This window comes from Montipora capricornis, chromosome 11 (assembly GCF_036669925.1).
Source record: "Montipora capricornis isolate CH-2021 chromosome 11, ASM3666992v2, whole genome shotgun sequence".
In the NCBI taxonomy this organism is placed as follows: Eukaryota; Metazoa; Cnidaria; class Anthozoa; order Scleractinia; family Acroporidae; genus Montipora; species Montipora capricornis.
In genome coordinates, this window is record NC_090893.1 from 18729354 (window position 1) to 18748982 (window position 19629).

Sequence of the window (19629 nt, forward strand, 5' to 3'; positions counted from 1 at the left end):
AACAACCAAGTTTCTTCTCCGATCTTCTTCTCATGATGTTCGCGGAAATTACATTCAGTCCCTCAATAAACGTCAGTAGAACAACCAGTTATGGTCTTATTTCTCTTTCTTACTTCAGTATCAGCAGAGTTACTGAATGCGCTTTCTTCTTTTATCCGTACTGACCGAGTTAACAGGTCTTAAAATGAGAATCCTGATCGCATTTTTCATAGCTGCTTTTTTTAAAAAATGACCGTTTCTTAAATATTTCATATCTCATAATTATTTATCCGTATGGGCCTATGTATTTTAGCCGTAAATGTAATGTCCGGGAGATGTTAACTCTTGTATTACTCTGAAATTCGAGATGAAAGAAAGTTTAGGCCTGTGTGTATGTTGCCTTTAGCAAGGCGCATGCGTACACTTTGTATTGCGCGACTCCAGTGCTTACCATATGAGAGATAAAATGACTTTTGCCTTGAATATTTAGGCCATCAAAATGTTATGTTAAATTGTAATGACAAGGGAGGTCTGGAGCTGTGAGTAGGCGTGGGATTTGTCACATATGGTTTAGGGGCCGACATATCTCTCCCTCAATGCCGTACCCGGGAGGCAAGGTCGGTAGCAGAAAGCAGCGAAGGGCCAACTGCGTCCAAAAGGGATCGCACGGGCCGAGATCCCGGGATGACTCGTTTGGTACGACGCTCCAGCGCCACGTCTGGAGGTACTAATCTTTTCTCTCTTGTTTAAACATTCCGTCAGCGCATGCGCAACCAAAAAAAGATACTGTTTTTATTTTTATTTTTTAGAAGGAATTGACATTTCAGTTTATTGTACAGGCATAAACGTAGATGTAAGAACCTTTATACGTGTCTGGTGTTCTGGAGACAGAGGTGAGAGATGGTTTCGTGCAGACTGGGACGCCTAAAATCGGCTTTGCTGTAAACATGGCGTTTCACGAGTGAAGTTGTCTCTCTGGCCTTTCTGTGCACGAATTCCAGGATCTACCGATACAATTTAGGCAAGTTTTGAAAACTAAAAACTTCAATCGATGCTGTATTTTGATGGTAGGACTAAGTGGCCCGACACTTAAGAAAAAACTATGAAATGACAAGCGGGGGTCTTCCCTTGTGATGGAATGGCAGAATTACCCAGAATTCTTTTGGGCATGAACGAGGCAACTTGAGAAGCACGAGACTGGCCCTCATCAAATGGCTGAAGCGCGACCGGAGGAAAAAGGGAGAAGAACATTTCTAGCCAGATACTAAGGAGTAGCCCTGGCCTGCGCTGTTAATGTAGACGTTTATTTCCTGAAAAGAGTTTCCTTATAGAAAATTCGCGACGAAGTAGTGCTTTTTTTGCTGTTATTCTTGTGGCAGTAAACTGGCCTTTCGTCAGTCGTTCTTGTCAAAAGAACGGTATAATGTAAATAAGAGAGTACTAACTAAAGATTTACATTTGCAGATTACTTAAGGCAAACTCTAATAAAGTATATGGTCTCTATGCAATACGCGCATTCAAAATTTCTTCATTATGATATTCATACTATAAAAGTCTGTTTTTGAAGTATTTTCCTGCTACTGCAAATGAAAAACAACCAAGTTTCCTCTCCGATCTCCGTCTCATGATGTTCACGGAAATTACATTCAGTCCCTCAATAAACGTCAGTAGAACAACCAGTTATGGTCTTACTTCTCTTTCTTACTTCAGTATCAGCAGAGTTACTGAATGCGCTTTCTTCTTTTATCCGTACTGACCGAGTTAACAGGTCTTAAAATGAGAATTTTGGCCGCATTTTTCATAGCTGCTTTTTTTAAAAAATGACCGTTTCTTAAATATTTCATATCTCATAATTATTTATCCGTATGGGCCTATGTATTTTAGCCGTAAATGTAATGTCCGGGAGATGTTAACTCTTGTATTACTCTGAAATTCGAGATGAAAGAAAGTTTAGGCCTGTGTGTATGTTGCTTTTCGCAAAGCGCACGCGTACACTTTGTATTGCGCGACTCTAGTGCTTACCATATGAGAGATAAAATGACTTTTGCCTTGAATATTTAGGCCATCAAAATGTTATGTTAAATTGTCATGACAAGGGAGGTCTGGAGCTGTGAGTAGGCGTCGGAATTGTCACATATGGTTTAGGGGCCGACATATCTCTCCCTCAATGCCGTACCCGGGAGGCAAGGTCGGTAGCAGAAAGCAGCGAAGGGCCAACTGCGTCCAAAAGCGATCGCACGGGCCGAAATCCCGGGATGACTCGTTTGGTACGACGCTCCAGCGCCACGTCTGGAGGTACTGCTCTTTTCTCTATTGTTTAAACATTCCGTCAGCCCATTCGCAACCAAAAAAAAATGCTGTTTTTATTTTTGTTTTTTAGAAGGAATTGACATTTCAGTTGATTGTACAGGCATAAACGTAGATGAAACAACCTTACGTGTCTGGTGTTCTGGAGACAGAGGTGACAGATGGTTTCGTGCAGACTGGGACTCTTAAAATCGGCTTTGCTGTAAACATGGCGTTTCACGATTGAAGTTGTCTCTCTGGCCTTTCTGTGCACGAATTCCAGGATCTACCGATACAATTTAGGCAAGTTTTGAAAGCTAAAAATATTAATCGATACTGTATTTTGATGGTAGGACTGGGTGGCCCGACACTTAAAAAAAAAAAAAAAGCTATGAAATGACAAGCGGGGGTCTTCCCTTGTGATGGAATGGCAGAATTACCCAGAAATCTTTTGGGCATGAACGAGGCAACTTGAGAAGCACGCGACTGGCCCTCATTAAATGGCTGAAGCGCGACCGGAGGAAAAAGGGAGAAGAACATTTCTAGCCAGATACTAAGGAGTAGCCCTGGCCTGCGCTGTTAATGTAGACGTTTGGTTCCTGAAAAAATTTTCCTCATAGAAAATTCGCGACGAAGTAGTGCTTTTTTTGCTGTTATTCTTGTGGCAGTAAACTGGCCTTTCGTCAGTCGTTCTTGTCAAAAGAACGGTATAATGTAAATAAGAGAGTACTAACTAAAGATTTACATTTGCAGATTACTTAAGGTAAAACTCTAATAAAGTATATGGTCTCTATGCAATACGCGCATTCAAAATCTCTTCATTATGATATTCATAGTATAAAGGTCCGTTTTTGAAGGATTTTCCTGCTACTGCAAATAAAAAACAACCAAGTTTCCTGTCCGATCTTCTTCTCATGATGTTCGCGGAAATTCCATTCAGTCCCTCAATAAACTTAGAACAACCAGTTATATGGTCTTATTTCTTTTTCTTACTTCAGTATCAGCGAAGTTATTGAGTGCGCTTCCTTCTTTTATCCGTACTGACTCAGTTAACAGGTCTTAAAATGAGAATCCTGGCCGCATTTTTCATAGCTGCTTTTTTTAAAAAATGACCGTTTCTTTCCACTGCTCACGGTACTGGTGAACCTAACATTTAGCAAAACAACACGAACAACATTAACCAGCTTTCGAATTAATCAAGCAGGCACAATGATAGAGTGAAATTTTATGAATATGTAGAAATATACAAAAAGCAATCACAAAAAAAAAGTAGAAAGAAACATTCTCGTACTTGTGAACACTCCAGCAAGGACTGACTGGACCGGGGGGGGGGGGGGATCTTTATGTAGTATAGAATAATGACCGGTTTCCAAATCAACGAAAAAGTTTCTAGGGGGGTCCGGGGGCATGCCTCTGGGAATTTTTTAGATTTTAACTCTCCACTCTCCAAAGTTTCCTTTCCCACGTTTCTGACTGACTTCAGTAGAACGGTGGAAACCGGTATAGATCTGCCCTTGAAGACGAATTCACTTGCCTTTCTTTCACCCATGGTGTCCAGAAAAACCTGGAAAACCAGATAAGTCCCATCAAAATGAAGGTTGAGGATAACTCATCTCCAGGTTCTCTCCGCGTTCCAAGATGACGGACATGTCAAATTCCCGACCATGAGGCAACGCATACATTGTCAAAATCCCTACCCAGGGGAAGGCTCTCTGAGTCAATTTCCCGTGGGTAGCCCCCCCCCCCCCCCCACCCTGGGGCTAATAACATTGATAGGTGCATTATATCATTGGTCGACATTTTCTATCAATCCAGGTAAACTCTCTCACTATGCAGTTACAGAATTCAATCGCCAAGTTTAAAGTCACTTTCAGTTATACGGCGTTTTAAGGATAAACCGTCCACATGTTAAACATAATGTACATTATAAATCGATTGTTTTATCCTGAGACTGGATAATGTAATAATCACATCAAATCGCAATTGCAGAGTCATTTGTTTCCGTTGACGAAGCCATTGCTTGACGTGACGGCAATTGGGAATCATTTGCAGCGACAATGGTAAGTTGCTCATTGATACTCATTTCTTATGGTGACCGACAAGGGACTTGCTGCAAATTAAAGAGTTGCTGCAAATAAAATAAAGTCGCTGCAAATTAAAACACCAAAAAGTATACACGCGCACTGAAGGAAGGGCAAGTTTCAAACACAGGCCACAGGTCCCATACTTGTCACAGGTAATTGTTTTACCAATACAGAAACAACCCTAACTGTTTGCAAATGCTAACGTTAGGCCTAATTAGGATACTTTCTGAATTGTTAACATAATGACCTTACCTGTGTTTTGTACCTGCCCTTCCATCAGCGAGCGCGCATACTTTTGATGTTTTAGTTTGCAGCAACATCCTGTTAATTTGCAGCAACTCGTTTGTAAATTTGCAGCACCTTCTTTTATTTTGCAGCAACTTTATTTCATTTGCAGCAACTCTTTAATTTGCAGCATGTCCCACCTGCTGCAATTCTTGGGTGTTTTGAATAGTCCGTCTACCAGCGGACGGGGAATTTGGATTCGCCAAAAGAAGATAATGAACCACCTCCTAATCACCCTTAACTGGGAAAGGCTATTAATTCGACGAAAGAAACGGAAAGCCTTTATGATGTGTGAGAAAATAAATGGACATGCCCCGGATTATCTTCAACGTCTTTCACTCAGTACTACTCTAATTACAGCCTGAGAAACTGAGGGAAAACTGGCTTTTCCAAAATCGAGAACTAATTATTTATAGCGAAGCTTCTCCTATAGTGGGGCCACATTTTGGAATAACTAGCCCAATCGCTTAAAAAACGTCGGATGCGTTGATCAATTTAAGCGAAACTTGAAGGATTTCCAGCAGTTTTAAATAGTTTTAGTTTTTAACTTGTAAAGCTTTACTGAGGATTTTCCGTGTTTAAATAAAGTCCTACTACTACTACTACTACTACTACTACTACTACTACTACTACTACTACTACGACTGCTACTGCTACTGCTACTGCTACTGCTTCTACTACAGTCTTTATTTAACGAGGCTTGAACACTTAATAGCCAAAGGCTAATAAACTTGTGGCCCTCAAAAAGGTTTCCTTAATTAGATACTTGCTAGTTAGTGAAAATACTGACTAAGGGAAATATGCAGATTTGCAACACAGCCTAGACTTTACTAATGGGAACCTTAGAAATGTGTTAGTGATGGGTTTGGATGGTTTTTCCACAGTATTTATTTTACATTTCTTAAAGGGAAATATTAGTGCTTGCTTCTATTAAGTCATAGTTAATGAAAGGGGAACTGATTAGAAGAACTTTAAAAGAGGAGGCTATTATTCAATTTTATAAAGCTCACGTGGCTGCCTGTCTCAACCTCAAACATGGAACAAAAGGACTACCCTTTGAAGTTTGCTGTATTTCCTTAACCCGTTTCATCTCCATTAACTATGATGAAAGGAGATACACCAGTTCCGCTCAGGAGTGGAACAATCCAGTTTTATTATAGGTTATAGGTACATTACACTTACCAATATAGGGGTTAATAGGGGTTAAAATACTTTGGGCTTAAGCTGACTGATTTACGCCGACCAAAACTCACCATTAAAAATAAACCTCATAAAAGGGCCATATTATGGTATTTTGGGTTTCATCAGGAAAATTCTTGGTTAATCACAAATGTTGAACTTTTACATAGTAATATGTAACTCCTATACGGATAAATCGCAGAAAATATTTTTCCGAGCCCAGACAACCTTTTTCCAGTTATTGTAAAATCTTCAAGCTGATTTTTTTTTTCAATATAACCCTCGCAAATCAAACCACTTTCAAAGGTGTCCTTGGCTTTGTTGTATTTCTTTTATGTTGCTCTACCGTTTTGAGCGGTTATTGGGATTTTCCTCTCTTGTCTCTCATTCAGTTTTTGCTTGTCATGAAATTTCCTAAAATTACATAATAGAGCACCCAACACTGAGCTTAGGTCACCAGTGCTTTGATGTTCCAGTATTAAGGACGGTGCCCACTAATTCAAAGGTATTTTTGCGCGGTGTATAAATAGGCGGGAAAAACATATGTTAACAATTGTTATTGAAATAAAAAAAAAAGAAATACTTGGGAGTAACCGCGCATTTTTAAAAAATAATTGATCAACAATATTTATAAAAAGCTTTAAAATACAAAGCAATGTATGACGTTCTTTTCCAAATTGAAGCTTAATTATTGCGCATACGTTTTGCGCATCTGGAGATACTCGGGTTTCCTATGGGTGAGGCAGCGCGGCCAAGTGGTTAGGGCACTTACCTTGAGATCCGGGGAGTCCGGGTTCAAGCCCGCTCTGACCACTGGTTGAATTTGTTCCTGGTAGTCCCTGGTTCAACTTCTCAGCTGCACTTGTAAATAGCATTTGTTTATACTTCGCAGAAGAGGAAAATTGAATAACCCTCGAGTGATGAGAAAGTAAGAGATAAAAGGTGGCAAAGTGGTGAGGGCGTCACACTTGAAATGGTGAGTAACCAGGTTCATATCACACTGTGATAACCAATTAGGGGTCGCCAGCATAGTCTCAGGTTTATCTCCTCGGCTGTGCTTGCAAAGCGAACTTGTCTGTCTCCAACCAAGTAACAGTAGATTCCTTAAGATTTGTTGTGTTTTGAAATAGAGTTTCATTAAGATGACGGGGGGTGATAAATTAAGCACACATTCAGTTTTCGAGGTCTTCGGTGTCGGGTCTTAATTAGTTTTCGAGACACCCTCTTGTAATGACAATTAAAGAGGTGTGCATCATTATTCTTTGTACAATAAGCTCAGTAATGCATGAATTTTGATTGGTTCTCCCCAATGATCTGTTAAAGGACAGACGCATAGCTGACGTCATTGATCACCGAAAAGTTATCATTCTTTACTACATCATCAGGACAGGCAAGGTTAGAAAATCTTTTCCTAATGACTTGCGTGACTTGAGACTTGAGACTTGAGTGAGGCTCCAGCACTTTGCTAAATAGCCTTACTTCTGGCTGTTATACACAATTGTGGTCTCATTCACACAGAAACCCTTCAAGCTAATCCTGCCAAGCCGACCACATGCTGGAAAGGTCAGACCAGAACACCGACAACTCAGTGCCCTACTCTTTTCGAATAGTGTGTGGGATCTTTAACGTCCCACAGAGTTAATGAACAAGGGCTGTGAGACGGGACCTCCGGCTTATCGTCCTTATCCGAGAAGACTTGAAAGTCTAACCATTTGTAGATGTATTTACAAAGGCAGCACTTTCTCCTCAGTTATTTAAAGACCCTGAGTGTTGGGGTTCGGTCGGAGTTGAACTCACGACCTCCCGCGTGACATCCCGGTGCTCAACCAACTGAGCCACCGGTGCGCGGTGGCTTTTCCTTACTGTACGCGTGCCAGCATGCAGCATCCATTCCAGTTTCACCAGTTTTTGTCGAATATTTTAACGCGCAGTTTGGAATGATCTGCCTCCTGCTTTTGTAAACGCTGATTCTGTTGCTGCATTTCACGCTGGCATAGCTTACGTCTCTATCATCAAAAACGTTTAATTCATCACACCAGTGACACACTCGGCTAACGCCTCTTGTTCCACAAAATGTCTGCTCTTATCATATTTTGACGTCATATGCGGTCTTATTGACTAGTTTCACCATTCCATACGTTTTATTAACTTTTGTTTTTTGAGGGGTGGGGGGGGGGGGAGGCGTTTATTTACATAAAGACAATCTTGAGACTGTATCATGCTTCAGGGAACTGAATATCCATTGTTTTCATGCGGTTATTGAGTTGTGAGTGAAGCACGCAGGCAAACAATCTACCGATATTGCTTATCCATTGATATTTGTAGCTGGATTCCTTGTCGATGCTCACTCTGTTCCAAGGAGAGTATTGCAAGGTAAGCTTAATTAAATATTTTCGCCTACTGTGTGAAGTTAATTATTTGTTTGTTGTGTGATAGAACTGTCCTGCCTTCTATACTTTACTTGTACATCGAGAAAGTAAGTTAATCTAAGTCAGTTAAGTTTAGATGAAATTGAGTAAGTTTCAGTTTTCTTACCCGGTTAGATTCATCAAAATGGACGAGGGTTTCACGAAACAAAAAATGAGTGCCTAAGAAATTCTGATTCTGTTATGCCTCATCGGCTTTAAAGTCACACTCAAAGCTAAGCAAGACTAGAGCTTCATATATTTGCGTTCCCTTTGCAAATTTAAACCTCGCGAGACTAGATTATCAGTTGTTAGGAGCAATGGAAGAATCAGAGTAAACAGTCATCGTTCCGTAAAGAACTGCCTCATAATTTGCACAGATTTATCAAGTATAAAATGACTTGGTGTTGTTTATGTTTCGTTTCTCATTTAATTGTCTCTCCTAATAACTTTGGAGTTGCTCAAGAATGTCGTAACCATCGATCGTAATTCGGCAAGGTCGTTTTTTGGCCTTACATCAGTCCGCATCCATTTGCAATGACAGTGGTAATTAAGTTGCTCGATGTTTTTCGACATTGTTCAATAGCAAAGTCATTTTATGCTTAATAAACCAGTTCTGATTACTTTTTAAGTGAGCCTATGTTCCTCGCCGGCAGTTATGAACGCAATTTTAGAAGGAAGAAAATGCAGGACTTCGACGGGGTTTGAACCCGTGACCTCGTTGAAGACTTGAATTTTCAAGCTTCTCTACCGACTCTACGCAATTGATAAAATTTCGTCCATAAATGCGAGGATCATAGCTTCACTTGAGTTCATATCCGCGGTTCATAATATGATTCATTTCATATATAATTTCATTCGTTGATTACTTTTTACTTGCTTCCTGTTGCTTTGAATTCTCTGTACTTTGGATTAAAGCTAACAGCTCTGTCAGTGTTCCTGTTAATACGTATATTTTCTGAATAAAACTGAATTAAGTGGTGGCGGTCATTCAGTTGTGACTGACGTACGCACGCAAAAAATCCACCAGTATTTCTTATCCCCCTTTAACTTATTTGTAATGGGATTCATTCTTCCTGCTCAAATCGTTGTAAAGAGGAACGTTGCAAGGCAATAGGAATATTTAGCTTGTTGCAAGGGTGTAATAAATTATTTGTTTTTGGTTTGATCGACCTATGCTTCCCTCTATTTTTTCCTTGTACACCGAGAAAACAAGTCAGAAATCTTGAATTTTTTTTTTATGAATAGATAACGTTTTAGTTTTCTTATCCGAGATTCAAATTGGAGGGAGTTATGAAGTAAATGATGAGTAAGAATTCCTGACAAAAAATGTATATCGAGCATACAGAATTTAAGTTTCAACAACAAAGATAAAACTGTTAGGTAGAACAGTTTTCAAAAACCCACATTCCAATTCATTGTAATCTTTTTCAGTTTTGCCTTTTCCCCTGCCTCATTTAAATTTCTATTTGATGTTTTATTCAAACCTTCCTTCAATGTTTTAAGTAGTTATATATTTCTACGTTTCCCTTGATTTGCTTGCCACTGAGTTCCCTGCCGCTAAATTTAACTAATTGTAAATTTCGTAACGCAGCCTCTTCGAAGCTAAGCAAGGTTAGAGCCTTATATATTTTCGTTCCCATAACGACCTGAACCGCATAGGAATAAGCCATCAGTAGTTCGGAGCAATGGAACAATGAACTATTTGGGTAACAATCACTTGATCTCTTTCCGTGTTGAACTGCTGCATTAATTTGCAATTTGATGGAAGTTGAAATGACTTCTTGTTCTTCCTGTTCCATTTGTTACTTTTCAGTTTTATGCTCCAGTTCTACTCAGGTAAATTTGTGTTAAGAAAGTTAACAATTTGCCCACAGGATGTTTTACCGCGCGACTTGATAATGGAATAACCACGTAAAATTGAAATTTCAGACTCACGAAGCCATTGCCTCACCTCCACGAAACTTTTGCTTTTGAAAAGCATCCGTTTGGACCAACACTGGTAAGTCGCACATTGCTCCGTATGGCCTTATCTCATTAATATATGAGTTATGCGATGCAAACCTGCAGCTCCAATTACATATCTCTTGGTTTTTCTCATTTAATGTAATTTCAAAGCCTTAAAGTAGTCAAGAATCAGCTCCCTCAAGGTTTTAAAGTTAGGGATGGTGGACCATTGAATAGGAAAATTCCAGTTAAAGTAAACAAGTATCTTTTTGAAATCAAGGCTTTAAAACTTGGGTCACTTAGTGTTAAGTAAACATAGTTTTGAAGTACAAAAACAAGAAGTTAGACCTCATTTTTTGGTCACAGTAGCACTTCAATAGTATGAACAAGGAATTTTTTGAGTAATGAACGAGTTCTGATTCCTTTTTTCTTGTTTTCTGTTGTTTTCTCTATACCGCCTTTATATAAAAGCAAGGAAGTATGACGGCATTGTTTTTACATTTATTTTGAGAAGCGGTCACCGTCATTCAGCTGTGACAGAAGTACGGACGCAAGGAGGGTATTGCAAGGTATTTGGATATTCTAGCCCACTGTACTATATATAGTTAATTGTTTGTTTATTCTGTGATAAATTATCCTGCCTTCTATTCTTTGCCTGTACATCGAGAAAATTAGTTAATTAAGTCTTTGATGGTAAGATGAAGTGGAGCAAGCAAGGAAGGAAGGAAGGAAGGAACTTTATTTAAGTGTCTAGTCGTTCTAGTGCTGGAGCACTAATTGGAGACACTGTAAACTGAAATTAACAATCAACGCAATTCAAGTCACTGTTGATTTTTGAGGAGAGGGGAAACCGGAGTACCTGGAAAAAAACCTCTCGGTGCAGAGAAGAGAACCAACAGACTCATCCCACAAATGACGCCGAGTTTGGAATCGAATGCTTTCCGAAAAGACGCTTTTCTTTTGACAGAACTGAGTGGCCTGGCCAGGCATTTCGAAGGCTTAAATCTACAACACCTTCTAATTAATACATTTCGAAGATGATATATACTCCCCCAGAAGAATGCGAGGGATTATCATGCAAGTGTTCCTTTAAATTGTTGCATTTTCTTTGAAGACTGACTGGTCTGGCCAGCCAGTTCTGACAAAAGGAAAGCGTCCTAAGTTTCAGTTTTCTTATCCGGTTAATTAAAAATAGAGGGTTTGACAAAGCGAAAAATAAGTGCCTGAGAATGAATTGAAGAATTCTGATTCTGTTATGCCTCATCGGCTTTAAAGTCACACTCAAAGTGAAGCAAGACTAAAGCTTCATATATTTGCGTTCCCTTTACAACCTTAAACCTCGCACGACTAAACCAGCAGTTGTTAATTAGGAGCAATGAGACAATCAACTGTTTGGATAAGAGGCATTTTATCTCGTTCCTTATTTCAGAACTGCCTCATTAATTTGCACAGTTTGATCGAGTTTGAAATGACTCAGTGTTCCTTATGTTTCATTTGTCGTTTAAATGCCTTTCCTAATAACGTTTGAGTTGCTCTGCTCAGATTTTCGTTATAGTGGACTATTTTATCGAGAGAGTCGATAATGTCGTGACCACATCAATCATAATTGCAGAGTCATTTCTTGGCCTCACATCAGTCCGCATCCATTTGGAACGACAGTGGTAATTAACTTGCTCGTTGTTTCTCAACATTGTCTAATAACAAGAACAAGTCATTTTGTCCTTAATAAACCAGTTCTGATTACTCCCTGTAGTTTTCTATTCACTTTGAATTAAAGCTAACAACTCCGTCAGTTTTCCTGTTATGTTTATTTTGTGAATTAAACTGAATTAATTGATCACCGTCATTCAGTTGCGACTGACGCACGTACGCAAAAAATCCACCAGTATTTCTCATCCCTATTTAATTTATTTCTAGTGGGATTCATTTTTCCTGCTCAACTGGTCATAAAGAGGGACGTTGCAAGGCAATAGGAATATTTTCCTGCTGCAAGAGTGTAATAAAATATTTGTTTGTTGTATGATCGACCTAAACTCCAGCTCCCTAAAGATTCCAAAGCATTAAATAGGAAAATTACACTTAAAAAAAAACAAGTGTCTTTAACTTGGGTCACTTCACGTTTAGTTAATATAGTTGAAAGAAAAAGAAAAATTGATTTTTTGGTCATAGTACCACTTCAATAATATGAACAAGGAATTTATGCGTAATGAACGAGTTCTGATTCCTTAATTCGCTTGCTTGCGGCTGTTTTCTCTATACCTTATATAAAAGCAAGGAAGTATGACGTTTATTTTATAAAGCGGTCACGGTTATTCAGTTGCGACAGAAGCACGCACGCAAACAATCTACCGATATTGCTTATCCCTTGATTTATTTGTAGCTGGATTCCTGTTCACCCTTTTTCAAGGAGAGTATTGCAAGGTAAGCTTAATTGAATATTCTTTCCTACTGTGTATAGTTAATTATTTGTTTGTTGTGTGATAGAAGTATCCTGCCTTCTATTATTTACTTGTACATCGAGAAAGTAAGTTAATTTAAGTCACTTATGTTTAGTGTAAGTTTCAGTTTTCTTATCCCGTTAGATTCATCAAAATGGAGGGCTTGACGAAGCAAAAAATAAGTGCCTGGGATGCATTGAAAACTTCCGATTCTGTTATGTCTCATCGGCTCTAAAGTCACACTCAAAGCTAAGCAAGACAAGAGCTTCATATATTTGCGTTCCCCTTTACAACCTTAAACCTCGGGAGACTAAACCGTCAGTGAGTTGTTAAGAGCAATGGAAGAATCAACTATTTGGATATAAACAGTCATCGTTCCGTAACGAACTGCCTCATAATTTGCACAGGTTCATCGAGTATAAAATGACTTGGTGTTCTTTATGTTTCGTTTGTCATTGAAATACCTCTTCTAAAAACTTTGGAGTTGCTCGAGAATGTAGTAACCGTCAATCGTAATCCGGCAGGGTGGTTTTTTTGGCCTCACATCAGTCCGCATCCATTTGGAACGACAGTAATTACGTTGCTCGATGTTTTTCAACACTGTCCAATAACAAAGTCATTTTATGCTTAATAAACCAGTTCTGATTACTTTTTGAGTGAAGCTATGATCCTCTCCGGCAGTTATGAACGCAATTTTAGCAATGGCGTAGAGTCGGAAGAGGAGCCTGAAAATTCAAGACTTCAACAGGACCTCGTTGAAGACTTGATATTTCAGGCTTCTCTACCGACTCTAAGCAATTGCTAAAATTGCCTTATGCGAGGATCATAGCTTCACTTGATTTCATATCCGCGGTTCAATATACGATTCATTTCATATATCATTTCATTCGTTGATTACTTTTTACTTGCGCCCTGTTGCTTCCTCTGTACTTTGGGTCAAAGCAAACAACTCTGTCAGTATTTCTGTTATGTATATTTTTTGAATTAAACTGAAGTAAGTGATCACGGTTATTCAGTTGTGACTGACGCACGCACGCAAAAAACCATCCCTCTTTAACTTATTTGTAATGGGATTCATTTTTCCTGCTCAAGTGGTGGTAAAGAGGAACGTTGCAAGGCAATAGGAATATTAGATACCTGCAAGAGTGTAATAAATTATTTCTTTGTCGTTTGATCGACCTATTATAGTGCGTGCCCTCTATTTTTTCCTTTTACACCGAGACAGCAAGTCAGAAATGATGCATCTTGAATTTAAGAATAAATGACATTAAAACAGGCAAAAACCAAGACATATGTAATCGGAGCTGGTTTGCATCGCATAAGTATTAAATATATTCATGAGATAAGGCCATACCATAGTTAATAGAGTGGACTGGTTTGGAAGCTCGGCAAACATCAAAGGAGCAAACAAAGATACCAAGATTTAGGTTGGAAAGTCCACGACCGTGCACAATCTTTTCTTTTGCTCTCATACACTATGCATGAATTACGTAACCAACACGTTTCGATTGGCTAGTTCCTCAGTACGGAGTAAACAACTATTGTGTTTTGTGCACGGTTAAGGCCGAAAAAGAGAACAAAAACCTACAACAAAGAAATTTGTCGGGTTTCATAACCATTCCCCTCTATTAACTATGACCATACGGAGCAATTGCTGGTTTTCACTCACGTGATCAATAGCCATGTTTTTCAACAAAAACAAAAGGAAGCGTTTGCATAATAATAGAGTTAAATTCCCGGAGGATTTGGTCGGGGCACCAACATGGCCGCCATTTCTTTGTTTAGGGCACCAACATGGCGGTCGTGACGTCATGTGAAAAGCAAGAATTAATGTGCGACTTACCAGTGTTGGTCCAAACGGATGCTTTTCAAAGGCAAAAGTTTGGCGGGGGTGAAGCAATGGCGTCGTGACTCTGTAATTTCAATTTTACGTGATTATTCCATTATCAAGTCTGTCATTAAAGCATTATCTTGTAGGAAAAGTATAAACTTTCTTAACACAAATCTGAGAGGAACAAGAGCGTAAAACTGAAACGTTCTTTATGGAACAAAATATATAAGGCTCTAACTTTGCTTGGCTTTAAAGGGGCTGTGTTACGAAATTTATAATAAGGCAAATTTAGCGACTGGGAACTGGCAACGTACCAAATCAAGCGAAACATAAAATACATTGTATCTATACTTAAAAATTGAAGAAAGGTTTGAACAAAACATCAAATACAAATTTAAAGGAGGCAGGGCAAGGGCAAAACTGAAGAAGATTTAACTGGATTGCTATTTGGGTTTTTGAAAACTGTACAGCCTAACAGTTTTATCTTTGTTGTTTGAAACTTAAATTCTGTATGCTCGACAGACATTTTTTGTCACGAATTTTTACTTATTCTTACTCATCATTTGCTTCATAACACCTTCCATTTTTAATCTCAGAGCCGGATAAGAAAACTAAAACCTTCTTTAAAAGCTCTGAAAGTAACCGATAATCAGCACCCTCAAGCTTTTTAAAATTCGAATGGTGGACCATCGAATAAGAAAATTCCAGTTAAAATAAACAGGTGTCTTTTTCAAATCAAGGCTTCAAAACTTGGTTAAATGGCACAGTTTAGAAATCCAAAGAAAAACAAGACATGATTTTTTGGTCACGGTAGCACTTGAATAATATGAGCAAAGAATTTATGCGTAATCAACGAGTTCTGATTACATTTCATTTGTTTCCTGTTGTTTTCACTATACTTTATATGAAAGCAAGGAAGTATGACGGTATTGTTTTTACTTTTATTTTGTAGAGCGGTCACCGTCATTCAGTTGTGACTGAAGCACGCACGCAAACAATCTACCGATATTCCTTATCCATTGATTTATCTGTAGCTGGATTCCTTGTTGAAGCTCAACCTGTTCCAACAAGAGTATTGCAAGGTAATTGAATATTCTAACCTATATATGTGGGTATATAGTTGATTACTTTTTTTGTGTGATAGAACTATCCTGCCTTCTATTCTTTGCTTGTACATCGGGAAAATACTGATAACTTAAGTTAAGTCTATTATGGTTAGATGAAGTGGAGCAACGACGCTTTCCATTTTTGACAGAACTCATGACTGGCCTTCAACTTAACACATCCCAAGGATGATAAAAACTCCACCAGAAAAATGCGAGGGATAATCATGCAAGTTTTACTTCAAATTGTTGCGTTTTCTTTGCAAACTGACTGGGTCTAGCCAACCAGTTCTGACAAAAGGAAAGCGTTCTAAGGTTTAGTTTTCTTATCTGGTTAGATTCAAAATGGAGTGTTTGACAAAGCAAAAACGAGTGCCTGATAATCATTGAAGAATTCTGATTCTGTTATGACTCATCGGGTTTAAAGTCACACTCAAGGCGAAGCAAGACTAGAGCTTCATATATTTTCGTTCCCTTAACAACCTTAAACCTCGCGAAACTAAACCCTCAGTCGTTTGGAGCAATGAGACAATCACCTATTTGGATAACAGTCATTTTATCTTTATCCGTAAAGAACTGCCTCATTAATTTTCGAGTATGAAATGATTTGGTGTTCTTTATGTCGTTTAAATGCCTCTGATAATATCGTTGGAGTTGTTGCTCTGTTCATAAAGGACTATAACGTAGTAACCTGATCAATCATAATTCGGCAGAGTCATTTCTTGGGCTCACATCGATCCTCATCCATTTGGAATGACAGTGGTAATTAAGTTCCTCGTTGTTTCTCAATGTTGTCTAATAACAAGATCAAGTCATTTTATGCTTAATAAACCAGCTATAATTACTTTTTAAGTGAAGCTATGATCCTGGCATGCGTAGAGAAGCCTGAGAATTCGACACTTTCAACGGGGTTTGAATCAGTGACCTCGTTGTAGACCTGAATTTTCACGCTTCTCTACCGACTCTACTTAATTGTTAAAATTGCGTTCATAACTGCGAAGATCGTAGCTTGACTTGGTTTCATATCCGCACTTCAATATAACATGATTCTTTTCATATATCATTTCATTCGTTAAGGACGGTGCCTACTATTGTTTTTGCGGATACGTTCTGCGCATCTCAAAATACTCGGATTTCCTATCGGTGATGCTTACTAATACAGGGATATTTTTTGCGCGGTTTAAAACTATCCGGAGAAAGTAGATCTTAGTAAGTACTCTTGGTATCCAAAAAGAAAATTTGGGGTAACCATGCATTTTTGAGAGATAATTAAGCCTCAATTTGAGAAAGAACGCCATACATTTCTTTGTATTTTAAAGCTTTTGACAAATATTATTCATGAATTACCTTTGAAAAATGCGTGGTTACCCCCAATTTTCTTTTTGGATTTCAATAACACTTGTTAAGATCTACATTTCCTGCATAATCACACACCGGGGCAAAAATATCTTTAATTAGTACGCACCGTCCTTAATTACTTTTTTCTTGCGTCCTGCTGCTTTCTCGGAACCTTGGATTAAAGCTAACAACTCTGTCAATATATCTGGTATCTGAATTAAACTGAATTAAGTTATCACAGTCATTCAGTTGTGACTGACGCGCGCACGCAAAAATTTCACCAGTATTTCTTACACCTCTTTAACTTATTTGTTGTGGGATTCATTCTTCCTGCTCAAATCGTAATAAAGAGGAACGTTGCAAAGCAACATTGAAGCAATAGGAATAGTTAGCTTGCTGCAACAGTGTAATAAATTATTTTTTTGAGGTTTGATCGACCTATGCTGCCCTCTAGTTTTTTTCCTCGAGAAACACCGAGAAAGCAAGTCAGAAATGATGCATCCTGAATTCTTTTATGAATAGAGAAAGTTTTCGCTTTCTTATCCGGCTCTGAGATTCAAAATGGAAGGAGTTATGAAGCAAATGATGAGTAAGAATTCGTGGCAAAAAATGTCTGTCGAGCATACAGAATTTAACTTTCAAACAACAAAGATAAAACTGTTAGGCTGTACAGTTTTCAAAAACCCAAATTCCAATCCATTTTATTCTTCTTCAGTTTTGCCTGCCTCCTTGAATTTGTATTTGATGTTTTATTCAAACCTTCCTTCCAATGTTTTATGTAGTTATATATTTTTACGTTTCCCTTGATTTGATTGCCACTGAGTTCTCTGTCGCTAAATTTGCCTAATTATAAATTTCGTAACACAGCCTCTTCGAAGCTAAGCAAAGTTAGAGCCTTGTATATTATTCAGAGACTAATTTTGGTAGGCAAGTGTAACAACCTCATCAAATCACCATTGCAGAGTTCTTTCCCTTGACGAAGCCACTGCTTGAGCTCACACAAAAGAGCATTAGTCTGTTTCAGGACCAACAGTGGTAAGTTGCTTGTCATTACTTAAAGCTAAATATTGTATACAATGTACATGCACACAATGCAAACAAGCTCTGATTATGAATAATTTGTGCTATAAATTATGTTATGTTTGTGGGTTACAGTGAAAATGATCACTGCCATTATTTAATATGTAAAAGACACCCTTTTTCCATACACCTGTGATACATGTATGATTAAATTTTGCCTGTTGGATGAACAAAGAATTGAAGGTAATACATGTACCGGTAAGTGCTTAGGGTTTTAAGCTTATAATAAATTGAGGCAAATCTGCAAGTGTAAATTTTAGAAATCAATACGCATCCACTTCTTGGCATATGAATAGCATGTAATCTTGTATTCCTCATTCTTCAAAGGATGCATGCAGCTTCAAAAATACTGTAACAGTAGTGCATGTATAGCATTTTTTTTTAAAATTGATTTGAGTAAAACTCTTATTCCGAATTCGGAATGGTATCTCCTGGCATTTTTGATTTGAGATAACTCGACTGCATTTCATCCCATAAATGCGTGCCTTCAGCTGTTTAATTTTATGAGGGTTTTTATGAGAAATAATGTGAAGCTTTGTGCTTTTTATGCTGCTGCTCTATTGGTCAAGAAGCTTAGGCTGATTCTGAACAAAAAACTCACGAATCATGACTTTTGGCTTTTTCTAAGACTCAGAAATGATTCTCTTGGTGACAAAATGGACGTTTCATGTGACTTATTGTGCATTTGACAAGCAGCCATATATTATGTGGTTATTCATAAATGGGTCTATTTTTGTTTTCGTAATTGATTGTCGCTTCCGCTAATAAATAAGTAAATAAATAAATAATTTAGAATTAGACCAGTTAAAACAACCAAGCCTGTTCAAGTCTCAGAGATTTGTGGTATTCCATAAAAGGGGTTTTTTTCATCAAAATGTGCCATCAAAATTGAAAGAGTTTAGTATGGAGACATTATGTTGGTTTTTTAGCAGAAACACATCAACATAGCGGCCAGAATTTGAGTTTTAACTTTGGCTATGTTAACACTTTGTTTGCATTAAGTTTTCTAAGCTTGTGTGCCTTTTTAATTGTACACACTTCTTGTATCGTTTTGGTTATTCATAGTTCATAAACGAAGACAAAGTAAAATTGCTGTTTCTTTGTATTTGACTCACTTCTCAGTTATCAGCCATGTCAAGATAATTTTTCAAAACTGATCTTGTGTTAGGACCTGGCCGCCATGCAACTTCATGGCATGGCACTTCACATGAGATGAACCATTGTAAAGTGAATGAAGATTGTTGGGTCAAACATCGTAGTTAACAGCAAACCAAATGCAAACGCGAAAACATACATTATCATACAAATTCTGAAGTTATGAGTTAATTTTGACCAGAAACTCATGACCTTGAAGCATTTTACTCTGGTTAAGAGCTGAGGTTTTTTGGATGTAACGACTAGCTCACATTTTTCCGTGCGTGCACCTTTGATCTTATTTTTGTCCAGGAATATTTATATTTGGGTATAAGATTGGTGCCCTAAAATCCCCAGCTTTGTTCAAAGGAAAAGAGTTGCAAGTTGCAGGCTGTCCTTGATATTTTTAGCATGGTTTTTTCCCCAATTATAATAATTTGAACACGAACATTGCGCCACCAGAACATTCCATGCCGAAATTTTGCGTGCCCCTCTGTTAGCCCGCGAGCGTAGACGTATTACAGTGACATATACGTGTGC

General features: G+C 38.2%; 2 protein-coding genes across 2 annotated transcripts in view; both read left to right on the forward strand.

Annotated features, from left to right (window-relative positions):
- The first annotated feature begins 7043 nt into the window (after positions 1–7043).
- The window catches only part of LOC138023161 (uncharacterized), a 36250-nt gene continuing 23664 nt past the window's right edge, over positions 7044–19629 (forward strand). The window contains exons 1-8 of the mRNA XM_068870183.1: positions 7044–7058; positions 7150–7208; positions 8139–8186; positions 10151–10220; positions 10680–10734; positions 12546–12586; positions 15387–15516; positions 17838–17910. Coding sequence (XP_068726284.1) covers positions 7044–7058; positions 7150–7208; positions 8139–8186; positions 10151–10220; positions 10680–10734; positions 12546–12586; positions 15387–15516; positions 17838–17910 — 491 coding nt within the window. The remainder of the gene's footprint in view (positions 7059–7149; positions 7209–8138; positions 8187–10150; positions 10221–10679; positions 10735–12545; positions 12587–15386; positions 15517–17837; positions 17911–19629) is intronic.
- LOC138024370 (tetratricopeptide repeat protein 28-like) overlaps positions 19224–19629 on the forward strand; it is an 11175-nt gene continuing 10769 nt past the window's right edge. Inside the window, exon 1 of the mRNA XM_068871554.1 lies at positions 19224–19629. This exon is cut by the window's right edge and continues 3079 nt beyond it. The gene's annotated coding sequence lies outside the window, so the exon portion shown is untranslated.